Source organism: Corvus brachyrhynchos, unplaced genomic scaffold (assembly GCF_000691975.1).
Source record: "Corvus brachyrhynchos isolate BGI_N302 unplaced genomic scaffold, ASM69197v1 scaffold83, whole genome shotgun sequence".
Classification (NCBI taxonomy): Eukaryota; Metazoa; Chordata; class Aves; order Passeriformes; family Corvidae; genus Corvus; species Corvus brachyrhynchos.
The window spans coordinates 13,493,999-13,508,339 of record NW_008238464.1 but is presented as its reverse complement, the minus strand read 5'-3'; the positions used below and the strand labels follow the sequence as shown (position 1 = coordinate 13,508,339).

The following is a 14,341-nucleotide window of genomic DNA, read 5'->3' as shown; positions in this document are numbered from 1 at the left end:
CATCTATTGCTTTTTAACTCTTCATTAATTTGCAGGTGGTTATCTAGGATGGCACTAGTAAAGCAATTTCCATGCAGTCCTTAACTGCACATAATGCTTAAAAGGCTACTTAAATTAGTTTTTCCACTTCTCTTTAATTCTCATCCTGTCCAGGAACAGTATTCTGTACATTGATTCAATAGGCCAGAGTATGTAGCTGTACTGAAGTGATTGACTTTTTCTTCAGAACTGGTTTTGGTTCTTACTAACAGCAACACGAGGGAAATGAAGAAGAGAGGGACTATCTGTACCAACAGCCAGATTGTGAGAGTTTCTGCCTGAGGAGTCTGGAAATAATTGTAGAGAGGGGTGAAATAAATGACACGGGGAAGAGAAAGGTTGTTAAGTGGCAATGATATGTGGTTTCATGAAGCTTAAAGAAGTAATTAAGCAAACAGAATTAAGACACACTAATGCTATATTTGCCATGTTATTTGCAATATAATCTTTTTGTGCAAAACCACGGAGTTCTTTTACAGTGGACACCCATCTAAATACAAGTGCATAGCTAAGAGTTTCTAGGATAAAAGAGAAACAAGTAGACATAATTGGTTTAGATCTTAGTGATTTCAAATGGATTTGAGCAGAAGACTAATGAAAAGTAGACAGCTAATCTGATAATGGCATTCACCTAAAAGAGTACAGAGTAAAATCATTAACAATGGCAATAAAGCATAAGACAAAAATTGCACCTCCATATTGGATTAAAATGCTTGTTTTCTAAAACTGTGATATTTGAGGCTCTTATTTCCCAATTTGTGCACCATCCACGTAACTCATTGAGGCTTGAAACTCCACAGAAATCGAAGTTGATCATTGCCCATAGATTTGCATCTACATTCAGCATTCCATGCAGTTGTCAACTGGTTTCTGTATTGCACAAAAGACAGGAGAATGAGACTTTTCTAAAAGACATCTGAAAGATTGCCTGTCAGAGGCTCAGGAGAAGGAGGCTAGGCGCACAAGAATAGCTTAGACCTGCTTAACAGTAATTTAAGTGCACAGTGTTACTTAAGTCAGGATGTACCACTTAATGTTTATTTTGGAGCCACCAAACATCCAACCTATTAGAAAAATGCTTGAAAGAATATCAGTAAAGCTGCAGTCTGTCTCCTATTAAAAATGTGCTTATGACTGTGGACAAGAAGTACAGGGAAAATGGACAGATTCAGATTCTTCAGAGGCAAAAGATGCAGTTTTTCAGTCATCTCCTTTGCTGAGTCATCTGCTCTGGTATTCTAGGCAGTTACCTCATAAGTGAACTGCTCGGTTGAGTGGAGGAAAGATGTGAAATATTAATGGGAGTGCCAGAGAGAAAATGCAGCTGAAGTTGCAGACTTGAAAGGAAAAATACATGACCAGTTGGTGGAAGAAGCCAGAGAAAACTTTTAGTCTAGATTATGGTTTCATAAAATTCATTGATGAAAGCAGCTTTGCGGTTAGCAGTTTATGTCCTGTCAGGCTCATCACTTTATCCCAGAACAGTATTTCTGTTTGTACTCTTCTGTTTGTGAGTTGCCTTTTATTTTCTTGGTGATGGAATCTTTTGCAGGTCATATTCAGACCTACAGTCCTATAATGTAAATAATAGAGAGCAACCTCTGTACTACGTCTGAGCACATATGGGCATGAACTTCAAAAACCAAGTCATTCTTAATTGTTGCTTAAAGATCTTCTGCTCCTTTTAAGCTTCCAGCTGTGTCAGGCTGATGCTGAATTATGCTGGTGAAGTGTTGCCTCTCATATGAAGAGAGAAACAGAAAATATTCTTCATGTCTGTGCTGCCCTTATCCTCTTTTGGTTGCCCCACAGAGTGCAGAATAGCTTTAGGCAGATGCAATTACACCAGCACCCATTCTTCAAAGGACCTTGACTTTTCTGGACCTCTCCCAAGCCTGGATTATTTTGCAATAATTTACAGGCTGTTTGTATAACTGTGCGGTGCTTTGGGAGGAAGATGAGGCCTTTAATTTACCTTGTATTATGTAAAGCATAGGAGTATTTAAATAGATTAAATTCTTAAATACTGTGTTTTGACTCATAGAAGACAGTGATATATAGTTGCAAAAGGAAACAGACTTTTTCAAGGAAACATTTCTTGAGCCTTTAAAGATTAGGAGATTTCATTGGCCCTACCTACCACATGATTTTCCAAAAATATTTTAGTTTATTAGTCATGTGTTCCATTAGCATAATAAAAACCTATGTTAATGTGACCTAGCAGAGATTTTATCAAACCCATCAAGTGTTGAAAAGGAATTTCTTCTTTAGTGCACAGCAATTGAGCAGAGTGATTCCACATTCTTTATTGATGCTCAGCAACCTGTTGTGGCATTGCAAGGTGCAGGTGTTGCAAATGACTGTTTTGAGCTAGACGGTGAGCACCAGGAACGTATGGGGAGCTTGAAAACTGGCAGAATTAAAACCGGGTTGAAAGGAACAGGCCTCATAGTCTTGTTTGGTGCTTTCACCTTTGTGTTGGCTTTAAATCCTTGAACTCCTATGACAAAAAAAACCTAGAATCATTTAGCTTGGAAAAGACCAAGATCATCAAGTCCAACCATTAACCCAGCACTGCCTAGTCCACCACTAAACCATATCCCTAAGGGCCACCTCTACCTATCTTTTAAATACCTTCAGGGATTGTGATCCTACCACTTGCATGGGTGGAAGGGTGGGATACTCCCATATTAAAGTCAGATTTGCCTGGGTAGTGCTGAGTTGAGTGCTCTGCTCATATAAAGCAGCCCTGCTCTGTGCAAGGGGGCTTGCTGGAGTCCCCAGAGCAGAACCTTTGTGCAGGGCTGTACCACATCTTGCAAGCCCTGTCTCAGAGGTCACCTGCTCTAGCAGGGCTGATGTTGGCACTGGGCTTTGCAGTGCAACAGCTCACTGCTCACTGTTAGAGAGCCACCTCAAAGATAAGGCTGAGGATGAGGAGTTACCTCCAGAGTTAAAAATTGCCAAGGGCTAATCTATCTGAAAAAGAGAAATAATTTATGTGTTCATGCAGAATGCAGTTAAGGAACTTTTGCCTAATTTTTGGTAGTTCCTGAAAGTCCCTTGCTGCCCTTGGTTTTTGTGATCTACAGGAAACAGCACATGTATTCTATTACCTTAACATTTTCTAGGGGGTGTAATTTTTGTTTCCCATTCATGTTTTAATATTAAGGGTTTGGATTTGAAATTTTTTATGGTAGAAATATCAGTGATATTTTTGTTTATGCAAATGCTCATGTTGGAGAAATAACTAAGATAAAATACCCCTAAACTCCACCATAAAGACATTTATTTCTCTGTATGTACCATTTTGACTGTAGAATACTTTATATATTATATGTTCACAAGGATTGAATTGCATACTTCTGTGCTTGTAAAGTTTCTTTTGCATTGTCAGGGTTGGAAAGGAATTAATTTTGTAGTATACGTTATCTGGTTGTGGATGCTGTTCTTGATCACTTTTATCTGTAAATGACAACAGCTTTTTAAAAAATGTAAATGTTTACTTGCAGTTTTGCAAATAAGGTTTATGTGATGCTTGCTGGTTTGGTTTTGCTGGAGTTAAGCTGCTCAGCTTGGCTTGTGACACGGTGCAAACCTTTAGTTTGAGATCACTAAATCTGATTAGTCAACAGTAAGGCACTAGAAGAGCAAGAAGAGGTGAAGAGGCAAAAAAATGAAGTAACAAATTCCAGTAGTGAAATACTGGGCTAACACAGAAGTTTTGCATGTGTGATCCATGTGCATATAAATAATATAAAGACATTGGTCATAGAACATGCAATAAGTATATAGAGGTGCAGTTGTTCACATTGAGGTGATGCCTTTACCTATTATGGTTGCCTAATGACTTGCAAAAACTACTCTGGCAAAAAAAAAATCCTTGCTGAATTCAAACATACTTCATGAATCACAAGAAACAATGTTAATTGTGTGATTCCTTTAATCTGTATTGCTAAATGGTGCTGCACATTTTTAAATGGTTTTTGTTTCATACATCTGTGAATACACTCACGCAGTCATAGGTGTGCATATATATGTTCATATACAAATGTATGTACAGGTTGTATGTACACATATAAATATACATGCACATATACAGGCAAAATATATGGGAATATGCACAAAGATGTTTACATACAACAGGATGCTAAGTAAAGTCAAATTTTACTGATTTTTATATTAAGGAGCTTCAGACAATTTTTAAAGTCAGTGGACATCCTTTGACTGCAGATGGATGTGCAGATGAATCATAAGTTGAGCGTGAAAAAAATTAGTATGCAGTGAAGGTACAGATATGGAAATTTAAACTGAAAATGAGAGTGAAGTTTGTTAATTGTAAGTCTGCCATGCTGTGATGAAAGGCAGGTTGGTGGGTTTGTCTTACAGCCCAGCTGATGTACATCAGAGTTTTTTCATTATCTACAGCTGCCTCAGATTGTGCTTACTGACAAGATTGATGTTTATTTTTTAACATGGTTAGAATGAAAAACAAGTTATTCTTTCTCTCCCTGTAGTACTAATCTGTGCTCTTTGATGATGCTTTGATGAATTCTGAAAGTCTTGCTTTAAGTTAATTGTCTGGCTTTAAGCTTGTCTTTGTGCTCGCTCTTCTCTTTGAGTGATGATTACTTCTCTGGCCCAAGCTAAATACTAGGAGAATGGGTTTTTGTATAGGTTCTCACGGGTGGGGGATACAACAGCTACAGCTTTCAGTTTCCTTTCCAAGCATAATTGGTACCTTACAGAGATGTAGCATATCTCATGCTGTTTTCCTCTACAAACATTAACAAATACGTTGTTGTTCCGGCTCTTCAAAAACATGGAATAGCTTGTTCTTTACTCGATTGTATTCTAAACCCAACATCGTCACAAGGAGGAGATGGGATGTGTTGGAAAAGGGGCTCTGCCAGTGCACTCTCCAAGTCTGGTGGAGTCTCATTAGCAAGATGTGGGAGGTAACATGATTGTTGTCCATGGACTTTGGAGGTCTGCTGCTCTGAATGATGGTGTCAGAAAAGAAGTAAGTGATGATCAAGTACTGTACAGAGAAAGCAGACTGGGAAAAGCAGACAAGGGTGCCTTTTTTTTTTCCCCCTTCCCTGCTCTGTGCTTTTTGTTACTGGAATCCTAATATTTTTGCAACAATACTTGATTAAATTACTTCAAACAGAACTGACTTCTTGTTTTGTGTGTCTGTATCCCTTTTAAGGAATGCTGCTCTAGGGAAAACAAAGATATTTGAAAGGTTAGAGATGTCTAAGAAAATGGCCTTTTGGTAAGAAGAACCCGTGTTGTTTTTTCTAGCAGTAAAAGAGATGGTTCTGTTTATTAAACTGTGCATGTGCATTAATACGATGCTTCATATTTTTCCATTTGATTTCCTGTAGGGTGATTTCACTTGGAACAGCATGTCAGGGCGCAGTGTTCGGCTGAAGTCAGTTCCTGTTCAAAGCCTCTCAGAGCTGGAGCGTGCTCGGCTGCAGGAAGTGGCTTTTTATCAGTTGCAGCAGGACTGTGACTTGGGCTGTCAGATTACTATCCCCAAAGGTAAGGGCTTGATAAGCTGTCTCTGTTTAGATTGTTAAGCCACTGATTTCATGTTACAGCAGTAAACACTAGATTTTTTTATTCCACAGATTCTGTGTACTATTTCAGTTTTGTGTAACCACAGTCATTATGTAAAAATGATAAGTAAAGTTGTTTGTCTGCTGTGTCCAATTTGGGCCACCTGGGGGTGGGATCATCTGGTCAAGGGCAGATGTCTACAGGGTAGATAATCTATATCAGGCCCATTCATGCCAGGATGTCTTGATACTCAGTTGAGAGAAAAATGCTTTTCTTATATTTCCTGCTATCCAAAATTAAATGTCTATGTAGGTCAGGTAGATCTTACCATAGAAGTGGTTTTTTTGGTTCTGTGTTACATTGTCTGTGAAGGAAGCCAACTGTCACTAGTTCAGATACAGAGTGAAGACATTTGCATCAAATAATATGAGTCCTACCCAAGTTTTCCTAAAGACAGTGTTGCTTATTTCCTAGAAAACAAGTTAATTTTCAATATAAAACATTGAACTCCTAGGAAACAGGAGATTAATTGAAAAGGAGAAGTTCAGCTATCGGAATCCTGATGCAGGATATATGCATGTGGTAGAACCTGTACTTAGGTTACTGTGGAAGAGATCTAAACCTCACTAATGAGAAAGTTTCTGTTGTTTCCTGTAGGCTAGAGATCAAGCATAGCAGAGATAGCTGTTGTGCAATCATCTGCAAATCTGGCTTTCTCGTTGTTTCTTTGCAGTCGTATATATACATGAGGAATAATAAGGGATGACTGAATTCTCACCTTTGACTCTGAGCAGAGGTGCTGCGTGGTAGCATATACATAGTGATGCCACAGAAACAATTTTTTAATGAGTCTAAGTTAAGCAGGAAAAAAGTTGTCCAGTCTATGAAAATAATGATGTAGAAAAGAACAAATGTGAAAGAGACGGGCTTTTCTATTCATCAGCTTTTTAGGATCTGCAGAAAATTCCTATCAAAACCAGCAAAGTCCAATTTCACATGTATAGCAAGGCATCAGTTTGTAGTGAGATGGATTTAATCAACTTCTTCAAGCCTCACCAGCTCCCCTGGTCCCTCAAAAAAATGTTTGATCAAAAGGAAAACAATTTTATAGGATATTCATAGGAGGAACTGGATCACTAAGGGCACTGCAATAATTTCTGACAGTCTGAGCTGCTGCTGGCTGTACCTGTGGGAGAAGAAGATACACATATGGAGGTCCTACCATAAGGATGTATGGTAATACCATCCAAGACAGTAGAGTATACACAGTCATAGAATAGCTTAGTTTAGAAGGGACCTTAAAGGTCATCTAGTCCAACCCCCTGCAGTGAGCAGGGTCATCTTCAACTCAATGAGATTGCTCAGAGTCCCATCCAACCTGGCCTTGAATGTTTTCAGGGATGGGGCACTTACCACCTATCTGGGCAGCCTTTTCTCACCACCTTTGCTGTAAAAAGTTTTTTACACCAAGTCTAAATCTACCCTTTCTTGTTCCAAAACCACTACCTATAGGAGAAAGTTTCACGAAGGATGTCTGGACTTCAGGCGGCTCTCTTGAAAGCTGTTTATTGCATAGGCGAAGTTACAGCATTTCAGGGAGTGGGTATCCAGAGCCAGCCCTACAGCTGCCAGCTCCAGCTCTAGGCATACCTGAAGCCAACCATCACCATATTATAGTCATTATTATCCAATCACAAGAGTAAGTAAGTTACAATTTAAGCTTACAGTGGAAAATTCTTAGACCTTTCTTCTTCTTGCTACATCAACATTTCTTGTTTGCCTGCCATATCTTTCTTTTTGGTAAAGACACGCTTTCTATTTACTTATGCTCTTCTTGAGACTTACTTACTTGGTGAAAAACAAGTCTTTGTTTGTAATCACATACCTTTGTCCTGCTCCTAAAAATCTCCTTCCAACTCATCTCCAACCTTTGCCTTCTCAGTTACTCAGCGATCACTGTTTCAGCAAAACATCTTTTATTCTATATTAAAGCTTGCTTTCATTTCTACCTCATCCCCAGCTTCTACATACACAGACCTTTCTGCCAAGCCTACATATCTTACCAAACTTTCATCCTCCCCAACAACTACCCCCTTTTCCTGTTGCAACAGACCCTACTAAAAAGTCTGTCCTCATCTTTCTTATAATCTCCCTTTTCATTACTAAAAGGCTACACTGAGGTTTCTCCAGAGTCTTCTTTCTCTGAGCTGAACAACCCCAACTCTGTCAGCCTGTCTTTGTAGGAGAGGTGCTCCAGCCCTCTGATCATCTTAGTGGCCCTCCTTTAGACCGGCTTTAATAGGTCCATGTCTTTCCTGTGCTGAGGACCCCAGAGCTGGATGCAGCACCCCAGGTGAGGTCTCACCAGAGTGGAGGGGCAGAATCCCCTCCCTCTCCCTGTTGGCCACGTTGCTTGTGATGTAGCCCAGGATGCAAGGGCACATTGCTGGCTCATGTCCAGCCTCTCATCCACCAGCACCCCCAAGTCCTTCTCAGCAGGGCTGCTCTGTATCTGTTCATCTCCAGCCTGTACGAATGCCAGGAGCTGTCCAGGTTCAGGTGCAGGACCTCATCAGGTTTCCATGGGCCCAGTTCTCAAGCTTGTCCAGGTCCCTCTGGATGATGACCCATCCCTCAGGTGTGTCAACCTCACTGCTCAGGTTGCTATCGTCTGCAGATTTTCTGAAGGTGCACTCAATATTACTGCTTTGAATGACCAGATAATGAATTTTTCTGTGTTTTAAGGTATACATCAGGAAGGAATAGCCAGTACAACTGAATTTTAAAATGTTGTAATACCATCTATTGAACAAAGTGAAGGTAATAGCTAGAATTAAAGTACGTCTAGTATTTAACTGTCCATCCTGTTTCAAAGTTTGGCACCAGTTTTGGCAACAGATATAAATAATATTTTGAAGTGGATATATATAATAATAACTCTATCCGTCCATCATGCTACATCTGGTACTTTGGTAGGAGAGTAAGAGTCTACCATATTCTCAAATTATTACAGATTGGTTTAGGTCCGTTGCAGAGACATTCTGAAGTCCATCTCATGTTCCTATCATTTTTAAATGTGTGGAATGAAAACTTATGACAAGAGTTTACAGGCAGCCATCCAGTCAATCATCACAGATGAACATCATAAGACTCTGCAAACTGGGAATTTCAAGTTTTATCCATGTGAAACTGGCTTGAGCACTTCGGGTATCCAAGAATACAAATAAAATAAAATTCCGTCACAGCCATCAAGTTAAAACCAGACTCAAATTAAAAACAGACTGTTAAACATTTTCTGTTTAAAAAACCCAAACCCACAACAGTGAGATATAGAACTAGTACTGTCTGAGAGAGCTCAAAGAGCTCTGTAGATCTGGAGAGATCGAGAAAAATGAAAGATGTACTCTACAATTCATCTACTTCAGAGAATGCCTTATGAAAATATTCACGAGTAGAGGCGAGTGGAACTATTTATGTATTAGAAGGTTTAGAAAGCTGGTTACAAAGTCAGACTTCTTTGTGGTCCTTTGGCTGCTTTTCAAAACTTGCTACAGAATTACATTAGAACATGCATGTGCCTGCTGGGCATCTGCTTCCTGCAGGTATTTGAATAATTACATTTACTGGCATAGGTATTGTGAAAAGTAAAAATGCATTGTTGTTGGCTAACAGGTGTTTGTGCCAAACATGCGTGCGTGGACGTTAAACCAGAGTACAGATACCTCTGCCTTATCTTTACAACCACAGACATGCTGTTACTGGTTGCTTCTTTGTAGTGCTTCAGTCCTCCTATGCTCAGAAGGTCCCTTTGTCACAGCAAGTTCAGTTTACCTCTTCACACATCTGGCTATTCCCACACTTGCGTAGGAATGCATAGAATGTGATAACTCATATGTAATTCCTTTCCTTCGCTGTATTGTAGCCATTACCATTAATGAAGAACATTACTAACATCTCCTAGTAAAATATTCTGTGGTCACAGAGAAGGGATTACCTCCCACAGGAATTTCTTTAACCAGCATGTCATTTAAAATATGCTAAAGTTGCACTGTAGTAGGTAATTAGAAAGAATTCAAGTTGATCAAGAATTACTAGTTTTACATATATGATGAGATGCTTCAGGTTTGTTTCTTGTTGTCTTGTTTTTCTACCTTTTATCTTTCAAATTATGTAATTAACACTTTTTTTTTGCTCCCATGTTGTTGCAGCGGGGATTACTGCAACATGTATAAGACAGTGAGGCCCGTGGAAAAGAAATAAGGACCGATTCTTGATAGATGTTTCAGAGATGTTTATTTCTCCAGCCGCATGGCCGGGATCTGCCGAGGAACTGAGGCAATCACGGGACCTGAGGGTCCTTGGCCGCGCAGGGGAACACAAAACAACCAATGGGGAACGAGGCTGACCAGGGGCAGGGAAACCCTGTGCCTCCACCCCAGGGTCCCCCCTTCCCCCTGGACCCCACACCAGCGGGGAGAACCCCAACACTTCACCCTTTTATTTTAACAAAAAGAGATTTAAAACTTAACATTGAAAACAACTGGATAAGCATAAGATAACAAGAACAATTTCGAAACAAAACAAGCCCGCACCATGTGACCTCCCCCATTTGCCACCAGAAACTAGACCAAGAATCATTTATCTTCCCTTCGTTAATGTGTTAAGTTGCAAGAGGATGTAATTTCCAGGCAAAGCATTACACAGTTTCTTTACTAATGCAATTACTCTGTGGAAGATTTTTAATTTGCTGATGTTCTAAATGGCACAACAGTACCATTCTGGTGATGCTTCTTTGCAGTTCATGTTTACAATATAGTGTGGTTTTTTTCTCATTTCAGAGAAGTCAATCTTCTCTTTATAATAGGAGAAAAAAAAATCATGATGAAATTCACTTTAGGTGTGCTTACATTTTGGTGATATTACAATTCTGCGTATGGCCTTGCACACAAGCAGAGAGAAAAATGAACCTTTTAAAGAAGGTCTTCACAAGCAAATGCTAACTCAGGTCAGATGGCTTCTGCAGAGTAAAACTGGGATCAGAGCAGAAGAGGAGCTCATTTTCTTCTGTTCATTGGTTCCAGGTATCTCTTGAGCTGAGGGGTTATTGAATGAGGTTTGATAGGATCAGTTTCCTAAATACCACATGTTTATAATGACTCTTTCACAGTCCTGTCCCACTTCACTGATCCTGTGTTTGGAAGCAATGGTAGGAACTACTAGGACATTATGAGTTGAGCAAATGGGATATTAGGTCTTCAACCCTAATTCAACTCTTTAAGCATCTGCCTAGGTTGTCAAAGTATGATGTGAACCTGTTGGTGAAGGGGCTTGAATAGGATTTCAGACTTAGGGGTCACATTCGGGTCTTCTCTTGTTCAAGAAGAGAGAATGACTGCTTATATTCTTGCCAGTGGCTGGAGGAGTTGTGGAGAGAGAGAATAAATGAAGAGAGCATTCGGGGTTATATGTGGTTTAGCGGTGATTATGCAGGTGCTTGGTTGACAGTATGATAATGGTCTTGAATGCCTCTTCAAACCTTGACGCTTCTGCGACATTTTGGAGAGAAAGAAAGTAATTCTTAACTTTACTGCTGAATCTGGTTCATTCATTTAGTTGTAATGAATATGATGAAAGGATGAGTTTAGAAACCTAAATGCAGTCCCAGTCATTTAAGGAAAGTCATTTTAAGGGAAGCTGATGCTGCTTGAACATGTGCTGGTGTATGTTTTTGCATGCAAGTTTTGTGACACATGACACTGTGCATCTGCTCACATGAAGTGAGGATTAGTCTCCTGTACAACTTGTTTTAGTAAGGTGAGTTTGAAGAAGCAGGGCTGGATAAGTGTGCGATTACAGACTGAGAACTGAGACTACCCTCTCTGAAATGAAAGAAAACATGTCCGGGCTTTCTGAATTTTTACCATTCATTTGTGTACTTTGCCCCCAGTACATTCCAGTTAAGCTCTGAATAAAAATGGGAATTAAGAGTTACACAATTCTCTGCTTCTTGTTTATTTTGGCAGGGTGTACTTCTTTCAATCTGTTTTTTGCTTACATTACTCGCCATTGTATTTCATTATTCATTTTCCTTAATGCTGAGAGTGACTATGATTTTTATCTGGGCTTGCATTTTTGTGAAGGCTCCAAACTGCTCCTTGTTTCTAATCACTGACCATGTTACCTACTTTATAGCTGTTGTGGCAGTGGAAAACATCTAAGTGAAGTGTACATTGTGGAGTTACGGGCTTATGGACTGGGTGGTTTTGAACTGGCATCAGTGTATCTTCTAAGTGAAGAGGCTTGTTGCCACCCCTCTTAATGCCAACCTCTGCTGATTCTTCTCATATAAATACTGTCTCTAACACGGGCTTATGAATCCATGGATTTTCTTTCAATGTAGTAGAGTTCATGAAGATTATATTTAAGATATGTAAAGCTGAGATAAATTCTCCTCCTTTATGCTACATTAGTAAATCTTGGATATACTGTATCAGACAGACTGGTCAGAGATAAAAACTGTTTAACTTGCTGATTTTCAGATTGAAACTTCCCACCTGTGCCCTCCAATTCAAATCTTTCATGGAAAAATGTATTTTTCCAAGGATTCTTTTTTTCATCCTGAGGAAAAAAGACCCAAATATCTCTCAGTCTGGGGGGAAAAAAAAAAAAAGGAAATAAAATTGAATTAATGTTTTAAACTAGGAGAAGTCCCAGCTGCTGCAGGGTAGACATTGTAAGACACAGCCTTGAACTGTGCTACACAAGCATTTATCAAAGCGAAGGTGACAGGAGTTTTTCCAGGCAAAGAGATAAGAGAACAAGAAAAAAACTTTCCTTTTTTTTTTTCCTCCCAGTAAGGAAATTTGCAGAAATTTTTTGTTGGGATTTTTCTTTCAAATTCACTTTTTTTTTTGCCACTGTTGAGACAAGAACAAAATGGAAATACATCAAGCTTGCAAGAATATAATTTTTCTAACATTGCAACAGGGGAAATAATAAATTATTTTCAAGACTTAAGTTTTTAGAGGGATGTTCCTTTTTTAATTTTTGCTGTGAGGCAGTTTTTTTATAAAAGACTATGCCGTGCTCAGCAAAGTGATTTCCAGGATTTGCTTGTATCACATAGCAGGTTTTACTTGTCTGTTTACATCAGGAAAGCTTTATTCAACTTAGCTATTCCATCAGTTAGAGGTGAGCTAATAGTTTTAAAAGCAAAAGGTTTTACTCATTACAAAGCTCACCACAAACAAAAAAGGCTTGTCTTTTTTCTAAATTGTATTTCAGTAAATCGCTAGGAGCTTTGATTGAGAAGCAGCATGCATTTTCATTGTGCTGTGTGAACACAGAACAGAGGTAGAAAATGCTGTTATCTTCATGGGGAAATCAATGGCACTGATAATGTAAATATGAAAAAAATAGTGCATACCTTAGCACATTTAAAGGAAAGATTTGTGTAACTTCTGAGAACCTACCTCTTGTGTAGGTGTATTTTGTGGAGAGAAAGGAAGGGAATGAAGACAGGGATGGACATGGAAGGAATGCTTAGCTATGGAGCTCGTTGGGCATGAGTGCTGAAGGGCAGGAGTCTTTCAGTTCCCCTCACAATGAAGGGAAGAGATCTTGCTTAAATTCCTAAGATAAATAAAATATTACAATCTGCATTTCCATATATAAATATCATGAAAAGTTAGAGGAGACGGAGTCATGACCAGGGTTTTTTATTACTAGGGCAGTTGCTTATTTAGATACTGTCTGTTGTAGGTTTAGGGTACTGCTCTTAAGCAGTCAGATCCAGAGACTGCTGCATTCGTATATTTGATGTTATGTCCCATAGAGTATAAAAATTCTGAGACAAAAAAAATCCTATCTAATGTGGTTTCCTTAAGAGTACACTTGAAATAGCTATTGACTTGAAGTACATATAAATGTACTTGGTATTTTGTCTGCATTAGTGTCAGACATGAAAATCTTGACTTTAATTTTAAAACGTTGATCATGACCATTGGCCATATTCAAAAGCTGAGACATGTGGCAGAAAGAATCAATGTTGCGAAGCAAAATACACAGAGGCTCTGAAACAGCTTTGCAAAATTAGGTGTATTTGGTTTTTTTTCTTTTCCTAAATCTTTGAGAGAACACTTCTGTAATAGAGGTATTCCTGGTTGTGTTCTGCCAAATCTGTCTTTAGCACTTCATGTAGTACTTACCCTTGATTCTGAATTTGCCAATAGTCTACATATCTGTCCAGTGATTCTATAGTGACTTAAGAATTTGTGCTTTATTATGGTTCAAGGCCAAAGAATAAATACCAATAAATATATGCCAAGGAGAAAGCTTTTGAACCTTTATTAAGAATACTGACATTGCAGCCTACTAGTTTGCGTGTTCTACTTGCCTTTGGCAGAGCTTTGCCAACATGTAACACGGGTATAACATGTATTCTTCAAGTATCTGTCTTCAAAAATTTCAGTTGAAAATCAGACTTATTTCTGTTATCTTGTGTGTGTTGCTCCTTTCAGAAGTTCATTAGGGAAGTATTCCTGATGATTTTTTTCTTGTCTTAGGTAGAAAAATTTTCTCTAGTTTTTCCACAGGCATGATTTAAGTGGAGTTGTGGTTGGTGCCAGAAGTGTAATGTCTTTAGATACTGATTAGGAAAGATAAAGTGACTCCAGATAGATTTATTTTATCAGAGCTGTGGTACTATATATATCTTTGTATTAGGCTTTTACAC

The 14,341-nt window shown here is 38.8% G+C and overlaps 1 protein-coding gene across 3 annotated transcripts in view; it reads left to right on the top strand.

The window, feature by feature from the left end:
* Positions 1-14,341, top strand: part of ARHGAP6 (Rho GTPase activating protein 6) — a 120,773-nt gene that overhangs the window by 55,395 nt on the left and 51,037 nt on the right. For all 3 annotated transcript variants that reach the window (XM_017737106.1, XM_017737108.1, XM_017737107.1), the window contains exon 2: positions 5,430-5,589. In XM_017737106.1, the coding sequence (XP_017592595.1) occupies positions 5,430-5,589 (160 nt within the window). The remainder of the gene's footprint in view (positions 1-5,429; positions 5,590-14,341) is intronic.